This window comes from Sturnira hondurensis, unplaced genomic scaffold, assembly GCF_014824575.4.
Source record: "Sturnira hondurensis isolate 20B ecotype Veracruz unplaced genomic scaffold, ASM1482457v3 Scaffold0014384, whole genome shotgun sequence".
Classification (NCBI taxonomy): domain Eukaryota; kingdom Metazoa; phylum Chordata; class Mammalia; order Chiroptera; family Phyllostomidae; genus Sturnira; species Sturnira hondurensis.
Genome location: NW_028087015.1, coordinates 38,186,070 through 38,202,058, shown reverse-complemented (window position 1 = coordinate 38,202,058; position 15,989 = coordinate 38,186,070). Strand labels below are relative to the sequence as shown.

The 15,989-nt window shown below is 44.3% G+C and overlaps 1 protein-coding gene across 1 annotated transcript in view; it reads right to left on the bottom strand.

Annotated features, from left to right (window-relative positions):
- Positions 1-15,989, bottom strand: part of SLC1A3 (solute carrier family 1 member 3) — a 79,025-nt gene that overhangs the window by 51,235 nt on the left and 11,801 nt on the right. The window contains exon 3 of the mRNA XM_037063189.1: positions 5,403-5,540. Within this exon, the coding sequence (XP_036919084.1) occupies positions 5,403-5,540 (138 nt within the window). The remainder of the gene's footprint in view (positions 1-5,402; positions 5,541-15,989) is intronic.

The window sequence follows — 15,989 nt, the reverse complement described above, 5'->3', positions numbered from 1 at the left end:
TTTTCGTTTATGCGATGCGGACCACCAGGGCAGCTCTTACTGCAGCGCCTCTTATTGCCAGTAGCGACCGCTAACTGAGCAGGTACCGTGTTCCAGGTGTAAATCCGTACAACAACCCCCTGGCACGGGTACTGTGTCTACCTTCATTTCACAGAGAAAGAAAGGGGGGCACAGAGAACCTCCTCCCCACCCAGAACAGATACTTTTCAGTTTTTGTTTTCCTCCAATAAAATCTACATGTGGGGAAGAGGGGATAAATCGACAGTTGACAGTCCCTTTTCTTGTACAGAAGTGCCTGGAGCATTTCAAACAGGCCTCCGCTATCTACTGGAGCCAGGCAAGGTATAGTTTAATATATCAAATTTTTCTTAAGTTTTGGCAAGTCCTAAACAAACCCTTCATGTGTCCACAAATTAAGAATGGTCAAGCTCATTTTTTGCCCTCTTGTGTTAAATGAAATGAGAAAAACGGCACTCTTATTGTGACTGCCATTTTTTCTGAGGCCAAGGGTCCTCCTTTGAGGCACACTCACTACTCTCTACTCTCACCTAGGGAAGGGAGCCCTTTGCTGGTGACTGGAGCTTGTTGTCTTCAAGTCGAGTTAAGTCTCCCGTCACAGGTTCGGAAGGGAGGTGCCTCAGGAATACGCGACACATCCCTGAGCCTGACCCATGGAGCAGGGATTCCAGGCAGGCCAGCAGGTGTTTTATTTTGCTGATTTTTTAAAGTGTGTTTGTTTCATTTTGGACACAACACAGAACCCTAAGAGGTTTCCAAGGACAAATGAGTCCCAAAGACCTCTTATCCCTGGAAATGTTCAGGCAGGAGCTGAACAATGACTGGGAAAGGAGGTCGGACGAGATCACTGTTTCGCAAACTGGGGTGAATACAATGGTATTTATTTACGCTGGTGGTGCAGAGACCCCTCCTTCATCTTAAACCACACAAAATCACTCTGCTGGGCTCTCTTTCAATGCCTTGGATTCCAGGTAAAACAAAGTCTCGTTTGGGTGCTCATGGGCGTTCCACGCCTCAGCAACATCGGCAGTCCCCCTCAGGTCTCAGCCAATACTGTCATCTAGACGTCCACTGCGATGATCTCCTACTAGTATCTCCCTCACAAGATAGGGGGCAGAGGCACCATTTCCCATAACAACCGGAGGCACCAGAGGAAGAGTATTTTGATGTAAAGAATATTCTCAGTAAATGATGGAGATGCCATGACTCGGAAAAATCAGATTAGGGATCATGTTTTTAAAATCAATCAAGCTGCCTCTTTTTGGCTGGGAGTACAGAGGACCCGCCTGACTCCGCCCCTTCGAGGTGAAATTGGCATTTACATATATTGTGTGTTTGAAGTGGTGCAGGGAAGCTCCCCCCCCAACATCCAAACATACATCTTCTTGGGCATCATGATACCTTTCGGCTCAAGTGTCCCCTGTGCCTAGCTCGGTGTCTGACGTGAATGAGTGAATGTTGGAAGATAAACTTCACGCATTTTGTAACCCTGCCTCCAGTGCACCTTACCCGGACACTGCCGTTCCCTTCACTGCTGCTCTTGACAGCCCCCCACCAACCTCTTACTTACAAATTTGCCCAACTCCACAGTGACTGCTTGTCAAAAGTGAAGACCCGCCTTCCGAAAACTGGAGACACAGAGGATTTCCTTTTCGGTGAGTGATTGGGAGGAATGTTCAGTTAGATTGAGAAACGAAGACAGCACTAGTTTTCCGAGAAGATTTGGGAGTCAAGGGGAGTCGATAACTACGTCTGCACAGCACAGCCTGAACCGGAATTTATTATCTAGGGAATTTGATCAGACACAGCCAGCCAAACCAACTCATGTTTCTGGCATGAAATATCTCGTTTGGCTGTCTATCCTGACCAAATCAATAGAAATTTGTGCCAAACTCCCATTTTACTGTGGTGGATTGGCACAGACATACTCTTCTTGTTTAACGAAAAAAGTCACCAATCTTGCCATGAGGCTTTCTCCCAGGTGTCTCTGGCAGCTTCTGGAACGCCAATACACATGGATGTTGCTGGAAGGATTCAACTCTCACACCCAGGAAGGAGAGGATGTGGCTTGCGGGGGCTTCAGAGCCACAACTCAGACGCGATGTTTCAAGTACAAACACCTAACCCAGGTTTCTCAGGGTTTAAATGTGACTTTAGTAAAATTAAGTGTGCAGAATCTTCTAAACCCAACGCCTGATCCAAGAAATGCGATGAGGGTTTCCTGCATTTCTGCGTCTGTCAGCACGCACCCCCTGGGGGTTTCAGAACTTCAGCACACGTCTGTCAAGCACCGTCCCACTGGGAAATACTTTCTGTAAAAGTGTGCCCTCTGAGTTCTTATTCTGGCATTCCTATCCGGTGCCAAAAAAGACCAGCTTAGCCATGACGCAGCATGGCGAAACCCAGAGGATGGAGGGGAGAGGTTTTCCAATGGCTGTTTGTTTTGAGAGCAGTAAGTGTGGTGTCCGACAGCTGTTCCATGTTGAGTTAAGCTCTGACATGGACCTGTCAGCAGTGGAAAAGGCGACATAAGAAACCCCACATGAGCCTGACGGGGGCACACGTTTCTCGGTTCCTCAGCCCTGACACTCCAGCCTGTGTCCTGACATTGGTGGCCCAAGGGCTGCCTTAGGTCTGCAGATGCGCTGTTTCGCTTGCAGTGTTGTGTTTTGTTCATTGTACCAGCACACGAACATCCAGAGGTTCTTAAAAAGCTCTGGGTTTCTGGATTCTCTTGAAAAGTTAGAAGACTTGGTGCTTGTTGGCACCTGGAAACATGTGGCTGGAGCTGGTCATTTTCCAGTCACAAGAGTCTCCTTGCCTCCCTTTGTCTACTCTGTTCTGCAAGCTGGGTCACCTCCCACTTATCATCACACTTGTCCATGTCACTTTTCCTGCTGAAGAGAAATATTTCCCTGTATCCATGACTCTAGCAAAGGAGGAAAACAAGCAGTGGCCTGAAATGACAGTTTCACGTATAGAGGTCACCTGCTTGGCCAGTGGAGGCATCTGAGTTTGCTTTTCCATTCCAAAATAGTGGACCTTGACTTTGACCCTCCCTGGGCAACACGTTTGCTAGTGACATCTCCCAGCACACCCAGGGATCCTCCAGGGTCTGTGTAATTTGCAGAAATACCCCTCCTTCTCATTCTCATTGGGTCACACCCCACTTTGGTTTAGAATCACTGAACTTAAAACTTTGAAGGGGATTCTTATTGAATCAACCATGCATCCCAATTGATCATAAGTATCTAAATTGCTGTGTAGCTTGAAAATTACTCCTTGAAAACCAATACCTTAAAAAGGCCTTTAGCAAACAAAATAATTATGCCCCTTGTCTTAACATAGTCCTGGAAAAGCTGACACCCTCTTAATGGCCCCGAGTGACAGTATTCCCAACTTGGGGTTAGGTTACACTTTAAAAGCTTGTTTCATAGTGGTTGTTTGCATCTTATAATTCCTTATTCTTTAACAACAGTACTATAAACATTGATGGCTTCTCTGAGGTTTGCCCACAAATTTTCTCTTAACCATGCAAAAGGGATTGCATTCAAGTAGTTTTTCCTGCAAAGTTATTCAGTGAACTCTCTTATTCCTTCAATAAACTTAGTGTATTAAGTATTCAAAAACACCGGGAAATCCCACTTCAAGGTAACCATTAACCAGGATTGCTTCTAAGGGGAAGTGTTCATGATATTTCCTCAAATGATACCTAATGAGGGCTTTGCCCCTTATAAAGGGGAACAGGGGGTTTTTTATAGCACGATTACCAGAGAGTGGAAACCTCTAAACACCGGCCCCACCCTTGAAGAGATAGGATGAAGAATGCAGGACCCCTTAGTTTCCGTCCTGGAGAACTGCAAGGACTCAACTCAGATGCTGACCAGTGAGAGGGTGCAGAGGGACTTCCTATTCTACAGAAAATGGCGATGTGAGTTCTGTCCTCTAATGGCTTCCTGCAAAGAACTTGTTCCCGGTAAAATGGCAGCATGTGGGTAATAAAATGAAGCTGTGCCCTCACAGCAGCAGTGATCTAGTCTCTGTGATAAGAACTGAGTCTGCAAAGATCACCCCTGGTTAGCACTGGGCCAGGCCAGTTTCAAAAACCAGTGCCCCCTGTCCCCGCCCCCTCCTGTCCACACGATTGTTTCATGGGCAATTCTTCCCCTTGTTCGCACTTCCTGTACATGCAATCACTTGTTTAAAGACCTGGGCAAGTGGAAGCCAGCAGCGATCTGCCAGGCATTAAGGAAAAATCTGACATGGTTTCTGTCCAAATAATGGCCAGTCCCCTAAGGCATGAAATGTACCTGGAATTTTGCTCCATGACTTTTGAGTGGGACTCTGAAGTTCTTACTATGTACAGATCTTGAAAGGAGGGTACACATCTCCTTGAGAACTCCCTGCGAGAAGAAAAGGTGTGCAGAGCCGGCTCACAGGGGTGAAGTGGCTTGCCTAAGGGGGGACAGTGAGCCAAAGGTGGGGAATAGAGCAGGGTCAGTAATCCCTGAGTTCTGGGCTCTGGCTACACACCCAGAAACCAGCCTGCCGGCATTCCTCCTCTAAGCCAGAGATGGGCTGTGGGGAAGGAGAAGAGTGAGCAGAAAGGAATGTACAGTAACATTTTCCTGCAACTTCTCAGCTCCGTTTGTGTTCAGCAATCACACGTACGAATGAATAACCATTTCCCATGCAGGCGTGAATTGTTATCTTGCTGTCACAGAAAATAGAATCCTATCCTGCCAAGTTTGCACTGGTTGAAAATCCAAGTGTCAACTGACCAAGTATCAGGATGGGAAAATCTCCCACCCCCTCCCCCTTCTCCCACAGGCATAAAAGGTGACGGGGGGTGGGAGGTGGGGGACAACCGGAGAAGGACATGAAATCATGCGGGTTCACCAGGAAAAGGCAGTGTTGGTGGCAGCAGAGTTGGTGGGTGTGTTGTGAGCATTACCTCTTGATGAGGCTTCCAAGAAGGCTCCCGCTCAAGTCCTGGTGGCTCTGAGAACAAGCATTCTGGCATCAATAGCTAATAGGCTGTCCAACCAGATGTTATCTGGGTGGGATAAGAGGGTGAGAAAACAGACCTGTTGTACGCTGTTGTCAACTAGATCGCTGTGGTCAGAGAAGGCTGGTTGTGTGGTGTTTAGCAGGGCACCTCTTCCGTAGGGAGGCAGACCAGATTACATACTTGTTTAAATGTTTCCTCTTGTGATTGGTAAAATACAAGTTATTATCATTCATGCATTACTAAAGCTGCCTTTCCATCATTGTGAAGGGACTTTTTTTTTTCTCTAGAACAGAGCATGCATCCAGCAGAAACCTAAAGCTCTCTGTTTGTCTAAGCCATCTTGGAGCACACTTTGAACAGAACTGCCTGGTACCTGTGACGAGACTGGAGACGATGAGCGGCAGCACCAGCATCTGCAGCATGCGCATCAGGAGCTCCCCGGGGAAGGAGAAGTACTTGACTTCCCGGTAGCTCATTTTGTACGGCCGGAGTGCAAATCCCAGGATCGTACCTGAGGGGGAAGGAGAAGAAAAGTGGAGTCTTTTTTGACACCGGAGTAACAGTCTCAGAAAAATGAGTACAGTGCTTGCCCGGCGATTGTGCCTGTCTGACAAGAGTCGGTTTATTTAAGCAGCAGGTATCCGTGCTATTTGCAGAGGAAGGGGTGTGCCTTTGTTATCAGTCAGTCCGGAAGGGTCTGGCTGAGTCCAGGGCATCAAGTAGAACGTATAGGGGAAAAACCTCAACTTTTCCTGGTTTTAGCAAATGAAAAATTTCTTCATCTAACTTGAATGCAGTGGAATCAATTTTGACATGGGTCAGTACAGAGTTACCAAGATTGGGGCATCGCTGTAGAGAATGATGCATCTCTGAACAAGGCAACACACAAGAATAAAAGCCTTGTTATAGTGAAGACCCTTCATGCCCATGGGTGTTAGAATGCCTGGCGTGCCCTCTTATAAAGGGTAGTATCATTTTATTTTTTTCCATTAAAAAAAAACTCTTCTCATTCACATTGCTAATCCATCTTCATCATTTCCCTCCCTGCACCCTACATTGTCTGTCTTCACGGTCTTGATGTCACCTTGGCAACTGTATTGTACAGACTTGTCAGCTGCTGGCAAGAGAAGACTGCAAAATGTGCAGAGACTTTTGCCCCCAAAATTTTCTCTAAAACTTAGGGGAAATTAGGGGAAAGAGAAAGCAATTTTCTAATTACCCTTCTGCTCTTAGAAATTTAAAAAATATTTTAAAAATAATAACTTTATATGTAAATCAAATTATGCATGCTATCTTTAAAATGTTTGGAAATTAACAAAGGTACTGAATACATTTACTCCTTCTCCCCTTTCCCTAATTTACTTTCCTTGCCCTAGAAAATGTAGTTATTCCATTATTGTAAATATATTCAATTTTTTCGGCAGAGCTATTACTAAAATGTGTGTTACAGAGAAGTATTGAGTTGTCTAGAAGGCACTGGTTAGGGGATGGGGAGAGAATACTGGGTCAACACCAGTGTTTCCAAAGAATGCACGCTGTCCTTTAAGGACACTGAACAATCCCAACTTCTTATGAAATGGGCTGCTTCTCTTATGAAACGGGACACAAGTTCATTTTAATTGTCACTGCAAAAAATCCAGTGTCAGCTCTTGGGTCACAGCAACCATGAAGTATCTATGTTTTGATTACATACTGTTACACTCCAGTTAAGGGTCTGAATCTATGTGACTGGAAAACCTAGCTGACCCACTTTTCAGGACCTTAAAAAAATTAGAAAAATATTGCCTTCCCCCCCACCCCCCGCCTAATTTAACAGTACTACATTCAAGAGAGCAAAGTTTATTTAGAAAATGTAGAAAAGTGTTGGCAAAAGTCTGCCCATATTGGTTCTACTGCTTAAATAGCAAATAGCGAATGTTTCACTGAGCTCTTAGTATATGCCAGGCACAGTTGGCAACACTTCACTTGTGTGGGAAAATTTAATCCTCACAAAAAATCCCAGAGGTAAGTACTGTTTAGTCACCAATTTACCAGTGGAGAAATCTCATCACAGTGAACTTAAAACTTGCCCAGTTCCAAATGCTACTCAATATCAACGTCAAATAGCTACTCAAGTGACAAAGCTGGGATTCAAACCCAGGCAGTTTGGACTCAGATCTCACTCTGGACCACCTCACATACTTCCTACCTCTCCAAGTAGGGGAAAGACAACCACTGTTAGTGCCTCTGTGAGCTTCTTTCCAGAATGTTCCATGGAAATCACAGGCAATACACTTTTCCACGCATGGTCATGATCAACTTCAACCTCATGACATCAGACCCAAAGACTGTATTAAAATTTACTTGATACTTTGTTGTTGAACAGTTAGGTTGTTAAGCATTTTTCACCTTTTGTAAAGAACACCACGATGAATATATATATATATATATATAAATATATATATATAAATATATATATATAAATATATATTTATATATATTTTATATATATATATAAGCTGTTTTATATCTAGGAATATATATTTTTAGTGTAGTTTAGAGAAAGGGAACCAGTGAATTAACTAACATGACCTCCCCAATTCACGTTATCAAATTGCTTTCCCAATAGGTTGCCTCCCAATAGGTTGCCCCAGCAGTTTCGGGCTCCATTAGAGAATGAGAAGGCTTTCTTTCCGATACCTCAGAAGCTAGGTGTATTATCACAAAAAATGGTTAAAACAAGCAAAATTTGTAAGTGTGATGAGTAAACAGAATGCATTTTTGTTTTCCTTTGAATTCACTTGCCATCTTATAATGTTGACCATTTCTCCTAATTGTATCTTCCCCAAGTGTTTTCTAAATCCAAATAGTTTGTTTATATGTGTATGTATGTATGTATTTGGTATAGACTCTTTATATAATCAACATAATTACCCTTTGCCTATGTATAAAATATTTGCTAAACCTATTTTTCTAATTTGCCTGCCATATATTATTATTTTAAAAATATGCAGGTAGTTTTTCCTTTTCATTAAATAATATCAGTGAACCTTTTTTTACTAGATGATTTCTTCAAGAGTTATAAATGCCTGACTGGGTAGCAAAAGGCTGCAGGTTCAATTCATGGTCAGGGCACATACCTAGGTTGGCAGTTTGATCCCCAGGGAGAAAAAAGAGTTATAAAATTTAGTTTCTCTCCAAGTTTAATAAACCTTTAATTAATTTTCCCTTTTTGATTGTTTGCTTGCTTTAACATATTTAACTTGTGATCTTCCTGGACTTGGTTTAGGATGGCATTGAGTTCTGAGTTACAGTGAGCATATTCAGCACTGCACCACAGGAGTTACATGAGGCTCTGGTTATATCCCCATCTTCCCTGCTTGTTCATACAAAGGCCAAGTCTCAGTGAGATCAGTGCTTCACCTTACAGCGAGCAAATCAATAAAGGTTTATAAATTTTACTTTACTTCTAGTCAAGTGTAATTTCACCAGAGTTGACAGTCTTCTGACCTCTACTTAAATGCATTTAGACTTCTGTCATTCACTCATAACAAAAAATACGCACAGTAAACACAAGAAGCTCCCTTTGGTCATTTGGAATTTGAACACATCAAGCCATTAGGAATTTTCGATATCCTCCAAGTAACAATTTAATACAGGTTTGGTTTTACAAATTCATCTCTACATTGGCTATTTCTAGAAATGTGTTTATTTGTATACAACATTTCCAGGGGTGGACAGGATCCAGGCTAGTTCAGTAAAACTGTTTAAGTTACAATTTAGACAAAAATCGATAGCTGTTCTACTAGTCATACAGAGTCTAGGAGCAAGAGCCAAGTCAGTGTGGATGGAGGGAGGGATTACTCTTTGTAATCCCAGGGGCACCTGATCCCATCCCCAAGTCTCGCCTTCGCCCACACGGACTCTGCTCCCCTCTCCACCACAGCACGGCCGTGTGTGTGCAGCCCCTGTCCCTCCTCCAGTGCTCCCTGCACCTCCCCTCCTCTCCCCTCAGCAAGCCCCACACTGACTCAGGGCAACGGCTTTTCATCCCTGTCTTAGAGTGAAAGTCGCCGGCTCAGTGACTTTCTGGGCAACGTGGGAGGGACAATATCTCTTACATACTGAGCAGAGCAACAGCAAGACGGTCAGGGAGCCAAAGGCTCAAGAGGTGGTGATATTTTTCTTCTGTCTTCTTCCAGCCAACAAGCTGGTCTTGCTAGGAAGCATAGCCCTGACACCGACGACTCTAGAATGCCTTCATTTCTTTACACTCCCCAGGGCAGAACCCGCATTTTCTAAAAGCTCCAATTCATAGTGGAAGTGGCATTGGAGACATCATTTATTTATAAGGGGTAGTTCTAGTCAAATGCTTTGAAGATGGAGTTGTTTAGAGAGTAATAAACAATGTTAATACTTTAAATGAGTTTTCTGCCTATATTTTTGGCCTGTTTACTATCTCTGGGTTTACCAAGTGAGCCCTGCCCATGCTTGGGGAAGACATCCCGTTGGGGGAGGGAAAATTTATTGAGGCCTCACTATGGGTTAATTGTGGCCTGATCCTCCTCGCCACTTTAGGAGGCAGATATTGTCGTGTCCATTTGCAACATGATGACACTGATGCTCAGACACTGGGATACTCGCTCAAGGGTACGGAGCTAGTAAGAGGGATTCTGAACAAAGCCACTTCGGCGCCTTTCAAACACCAACATATCCTCGTAGCCTGGGCCCCAAGAATAATCCTCAAACGAACCTGGCTCCTGGGTCACCAGCATCTCTAACCTCTAAACTGTGGAAGCGCTGGAGGAATAATCTCATCAAAATTCTGGGAGGCACCCAGCACAACCTGGGACCCACCACAGCTCCTACACATGCAAACTTCAGCACACGGTTACCTGTCCCAGGTTACTATTGACAAGGCTTACACTAAATCCCTTGTAAAGGGATGATTTAACTAAACCTATATAAAATGTGTTAATTGAAGTAGCCTGCCTTTTCCCTCCAGGGCACACGCTTTAATTCTTGGAAACTGTGAGCAGCAAAAGTGAAAGGGATATTACCTAAAATGTGCTCTGCGTGTGTAATGACGGCAGCTATTGGTCCTCAGTATGTGCAGGAGGCTGCCTCCCAGACCCCACGGAGGCCAGGCACACTGCCCAAACCACACAGAGAGGGGTGGGCTGCTCCCCCCTGGGCCAGGGCCGGCCCAGGTAATCTTCACCTCCTCCCGTGCTGTCCAGCGCCAGGCCCCATGCTGGCCCTCACCACGCTAGGCTCACCGCTTCTCCACGGTCATGGCACTAATCTCAAGGGCCCCAGTGAATGCCTGGCTTTTTAATCTATTTTGAATTAGGTTCACTAAATGCACAGCTTAAAGTGGGAAACGGTTTTGTTGATTTTTTTTAAGGAAGTCAACACCTAGCATTTTTCAACCCATCTGTGCCATGAATACACAAGTCTTTTTTTCCCCCCCAGACCTCTGCTCCAACAGGCACTGTGAGCGGGTCGATGAGGTCAGCCAGCTACGGGCGGCAGATCAAGCGGCAGGGCTCGGCACCCGAAGGCTGCTTATTTGGGGTAGGCCGTTCGGGTTTCTCATGACGTTCTATGCCAGCCATGACAAAAACTTTCCCTGACACACGTCCTCACAGCCCGATATGCAGTGTCTCAGAGCCCCCTCCTGTCCTCATGATCCACTGGCGGCGCTGTGTGCGCAGGGAGGCCTGCTCCGCCGGGTTCAGCGGTGCCTCATCACCTCTGCAGGGACGAGTGGGCATGCACCTGAAACTCACACATTGCTGTTCCCACAGCTAATAGAAACCTTTGTGGCCACCAGCTCTTCAGTGCAAAAGAATGGATGCTTTAGTATCGATTATTCTGCAAACATAATAATAATCAGAGTGACTTCCCAACAGGATTTGTTAGGGCTGAAGCACACTTCGCTAAGCTTCCATCTCAGTGACACTATACAATACACAGACGCACGGGCAACGGCCAGACGGCGCACTCTCGGTCAAGTCTCCTCTCATGCCCATGTTAACATTCTAACAAGATTTCTAGAGTGTGAGGAATATCTTAACTGGAACGTGCTCAAAATTAACCCTGCCGGTTGAATGCTATGAAAAATAGGATGTATTTTTATTTTTCTCTTCTAATGTGCAAAGCTCAAGAAGAGAGTCCTTCAGGGGTTTACTGTTTCTCCTGGGAAGCCTATACAACAAACGCTTCTTTGGAAGATTAAATATCACTCCACTTTCTGAACCAAGACACAATATGTGCACTGGAGCCCCAGCAAGGAGGCCTCGTGGGCTTGCTGTTGGAAGCCAAACACACACGCAAGTTAAAAGTTAAGACTTATTTTAAAAACAGGGTCCATATTTAATCTGAAAAAAATATTGAAAATATTAAAAAGTCAGAAAATATTTAAAAGTAAAAGAATGCGTCACAATTTGAAGTAAAATTTGGACCAAACCATCCAATTTATCTTTCAGTAAATGCTGGAGTTTGAAATGGTGAAATATTACTAAAGTTCCTACCTCATCTCCAAACTGTATCATGAACAGATTGGCAGAACAATGCTTTCTAGAATTATTACTTGAAATGCAAAATTCTCCAGAAAGAGATGATGCCCCCAAAGAGGTCATACACCAGAAGAGAATCTAAAGTAATAATGCATTGATCTTGAAAGACCTCACATTCTGAGACTGGCCATAAGAAAACTACCAAATGCCCACCCAGAAGGGCCCACTAGTCTGCCAGCCTTACACTGCAAACCAGTCAACAGGCACTCAAACTGAGACAAAAAACTTGGCCTATTGACCTTTAGCCAGAAAGGCCACCAGGCTGCCACTAGTATGCAAGATGGCTGGAGGAAGTAACAGTACCAAATATTTTTGCTGATGTGGACCACTGGTTTTATACGAAAAAATACTACTATTTCCCAGCTAGGAATTTTTTCATTTTTGTAACAACAACAACACACACACACCTAGCACTAATTTGTCTCAAGGTTACAGCTATCATGAGATGTAATGGGTTAGATACAATGCATGATGCAGCAAAATCACCAGAGTGACATCCATCACCTTTGCCATCTTCCCTCCGTTACAAGCAAAGTCACAGGTCCCACCTACTCACGAGTGAGCTGCAGAGAATGGTCAGGGGTCTGTCAACCTGCAAAGTCTCCAGGCCTCCTCACCAAGCTGCTTCTCCTGTGGAATAGACAAAATCCTGGAGAAGACGCTCTCTAGATGTTCGAGGAGTGAGTGCAGCTTGGACTCTAGTCCTAGCCCTGCCTTTTCCTCTCTATGTGACCTTCGGCATGCCTCAGTTCTCCCTCCTAACTCAGACACAAAGAAGTCTCCAAGATTTACACGTCACTCTCTTTTTTGCCTGACTACTGCAGTAGCCTTCTAACTGGTTTCCCTGCTCCCACTTTGGTCCCCCTATAGTCTACTCCCAACGTAATACCCAGAGGGCCCCTTTTAAAGCCAAGGTCAGAGTGTCACTCCTCTCTGCTCCCTCCAGTGGCTCCCTGTCTCACATGGAGTGAAAGCCTTAGGCCATGCAAAACTTCTGTACCTGACCTGCTTCCCCAGCTCCACTATACCCAGAACTCATCTCCTTCTCCCCTTCCCCTCACCTCTGTTTCAACTTCTGCCTCCTCATTGACGTGACCCCTCTTTAGGACCCTGTACTGCCTCTTCTCTCTGCCTAGAACATTCTTCCCATAGAGTCACGAGGTTTACTTCCTTTAAGACTTAGTTCAAATTCCTTCACCAAATTAGGGAAGTTTTGTTTTATTTATTTATTTATTTTCAAATAGATCTCGAATTTCTTGTTCTTCCCTAATTTGGTGAAGGAAATAGACATGCAAGTTCAGGGAGCACAGAGAGTCCCAAACGAGATGGATGCAAAGAGGCCCACTCCAAGACACATTATAATTAAAATGCCAAAGGTTAAAGATAAAGAGAGAATCTTAAAAGAAACAAGAGAACATCCTAAAAGCAGCAAAAGAAAAGAAGTTAGTTACCTACAGTGGAGTTTCCATAAGACTCTCAGCTGATTTCTCAAAAGAAACTTTGTAGGCTAGAAGGGATTGGCAAGAAATATTCTAAGTCGTGAAACGCAAGGACCTACAGCCAAGATTGCTCTACCCAGCAAATCTATCATTTAGAATTGAAGGACAGATAAAGAGCTTCCCAGACTAGAAAAACCTAAAGGAGTTCATCACTCTCCAAACCATTATTATATGAAATGTTAAAGGAACTTATTGAAGAAAAAGAAAAACAAAACTGTGAACAATAAAATGGCAATAAATACATTATCTACCAAAAATTGAATCTAAAAAACAAGCTAAGCAAACAAGAAGAACCGAGACAGAATCATGGACACAGAGAACATTTTGATAGTTGCCAGGTGGAGGGGTGTGGGGGAATGGGTGAAGAGGTGAGGGGACTAAGAAGTACAGGTAGTTACAGAATAGCCGTGGGGACATAAAGTACAGTGTAGGGAATGGAGGAGCCAGAGAACTTATATGCATGACCTGTGGACATGGACAAAGGTGTGGGGACTGCCTGAGGGAGTGGGGGGTGCTTGTGGATCAGGGCAAAGGGGGGAAAATTGTGGCAACAGTCATGGAGTCATCCATTAAATATGATTAAAAAAACAAGTCAAACATCATCTTTCTTCATAAGGCCTCCTTTGAACTTTCTTCTCCCTCATCTGGCTTTGTTTCAGTAGTTCTTACCACCTTCCAAAAAACAATGTAATTTTCTAATTTATTACACTTACTATTTATTATTATCTCTGTCTCTAAAATATAAGCTCCACGAGACCAGAGGTTTTGATTGTTTGTGTTTTCCACTTCGTTCACTGTGGATTGAGCCCTTGAAACAGCTCCTGGCACAGTGGGTACTAATACGCTGTTGAACGATCGAACAGCCAGGTGGACCGCTCCCTCTGGGGTGACCAGTATCCATGAGAGCCTGGCCCCCAGCTGCTGTCGAACAGTTTCCTGGACAGAGGGGGCGCTCTGTTCCCCAGCCGATCTCATTCTCCACTGCCCGCCACAAGCCAGGGGTCGGCTCCTAGAATATCCCCTCTTCCACACTGAGATTTCTCTGTCACGATCCATGAAACTGGTTCTTGAGTGAACTGTGATTTCTCTCATGCTTAGATTTCTGGGTTCACAAACTAGGCGTGGTAGCTCTCGATCCCTAACTCTCACAAGGCGGGTTTTCTGAACACAAAGGCCAGCCGGTGTGACTGACGCTGTAGAAAGATCATGGACTGAGAGTCAGAAACGAGGTTTCTGGACCTGATACTTCCAGTAAATTATGCTGGTAAATACTTTACTGAAATGACTTAACCATCATATCTAACCCACAGGATTTAACATCAGCATCGGATAGATGAGGAGACTGAGCCCCAGAAGGAATAAGCTATTTCTCCAAGGTTACACGGCCACTAAGTGAAGTTGGCAGAATGCACTCCCAAATTTTGATGTGCCTGTGGCCACGGCCTTTATCTTCCAATCACATAATCATTTTGAGCCACTTTAAAAAATCTGAAAAATGGGAGGGATTGATAAATAGGCAGTATCTAAGATCTTCCTGAACTTCAATATTTTCAGCTCAATGTTCTAAGTCAAAAAGAACCATATAAACCATAAAAAGCATTATAAAGCTTAGCTTCTTTATCTTATGAAGAATTCTTTATCTCATTCATAAGAATTCATCTTATGTCTACTAATGAGTTCTAAAGTCCTGGATAATGCATATGAAAGCATATAAGTCAAAAATGTCGAGTTTGCCATTACAGTTGTTCAGACAGGCAGGCAATCAATAACTATTTGAGAGAGTGAGTAAAAGTGTTGTTTCAGAACTAGACTGTAGCCCAGTTTGGAGAAGTCCTAAGCCTGTCTCATGCCAGCCTCAGGAGGCTGGTGGATGTACAGTTCCATTAGATTGTTTTTACAGGGAGGTCAAGGGCCTAATAATGAATTCACCTGCAGAAGGAGTCTGCCGGCCCCTGGTCTTTTGTTTCAGCCCAGACTTCCAGGCATTTTCTGGTGAGAAGCTGGTGTCTGAGGTAACCGTTCAACCCCCACCCCCACCCAGTTCCCACGTCCTTCAGAGATTTGGGCCCTGGCTTGGCTCACTCTTTTGTCCTTTGGTATTTCCTGTTGCTGGAGGTGTTCCCACCTGCTGCAGCCTTGTTCCACCCGTGCGTGGTGCCCAGAAGAACCAGCCCCGAGTGACTGACGGCCAAGCAGGACGCAGCTGCAGCCTCAAGTGCACGGGGCATGCCACCAAGTGCACGGGGCATGCCACCCAAGAGACAACTCTACCAGAGGAAATGCAAGGCCTGGTGCTCTCTTCCTACAACTGCACTAACATAGGCTGTGTGCAACGGTAATTTAATTTACAAAGAATCCTACAGTTTTTTTCAAGGCCCAAGACACTGTCATTTTAAAAAATCTTCTACATGATGCTGAAACTCAAACTGCTGACAGAAAAAAAAAAAGAAAACAACAACAACAACAACAACAAATCTTCTAGCCCTGGCTGGTGTGGCTCAGTGGATTGAGTGCTGGCCTGTGAACTGAAAGGCTGGGGGGTTCGATTCCCAGTCAGGCTACATGCCTGGGTTGTGGGCCAGGTTCTCAGTAGGGGGTATGTGAGAGGCAACTGATTGATGTACTGTCTCTCTATCACATTTCTGTTTCTCTCACTCTCTTTCTCCCTCCTTTCCCGTCTCTCTAAAAGTAAATAAATAAAATCTTTGAAAAAACCCTTCTATTTGAGAAACAAAAATTATCAGAAATAAAATCATCAGAACCTCTTTACCTTCCTTTCTGGTGAAAAATATTGTTCTGAGTGAGTAGAAACTGGAAATAAAATCTAAGTAAAACTGCTAAGTTCCCCTTATGTGTTTTATCTGTGTCATTTGGTTGCAGCCCACATGAATGATGAAGTCC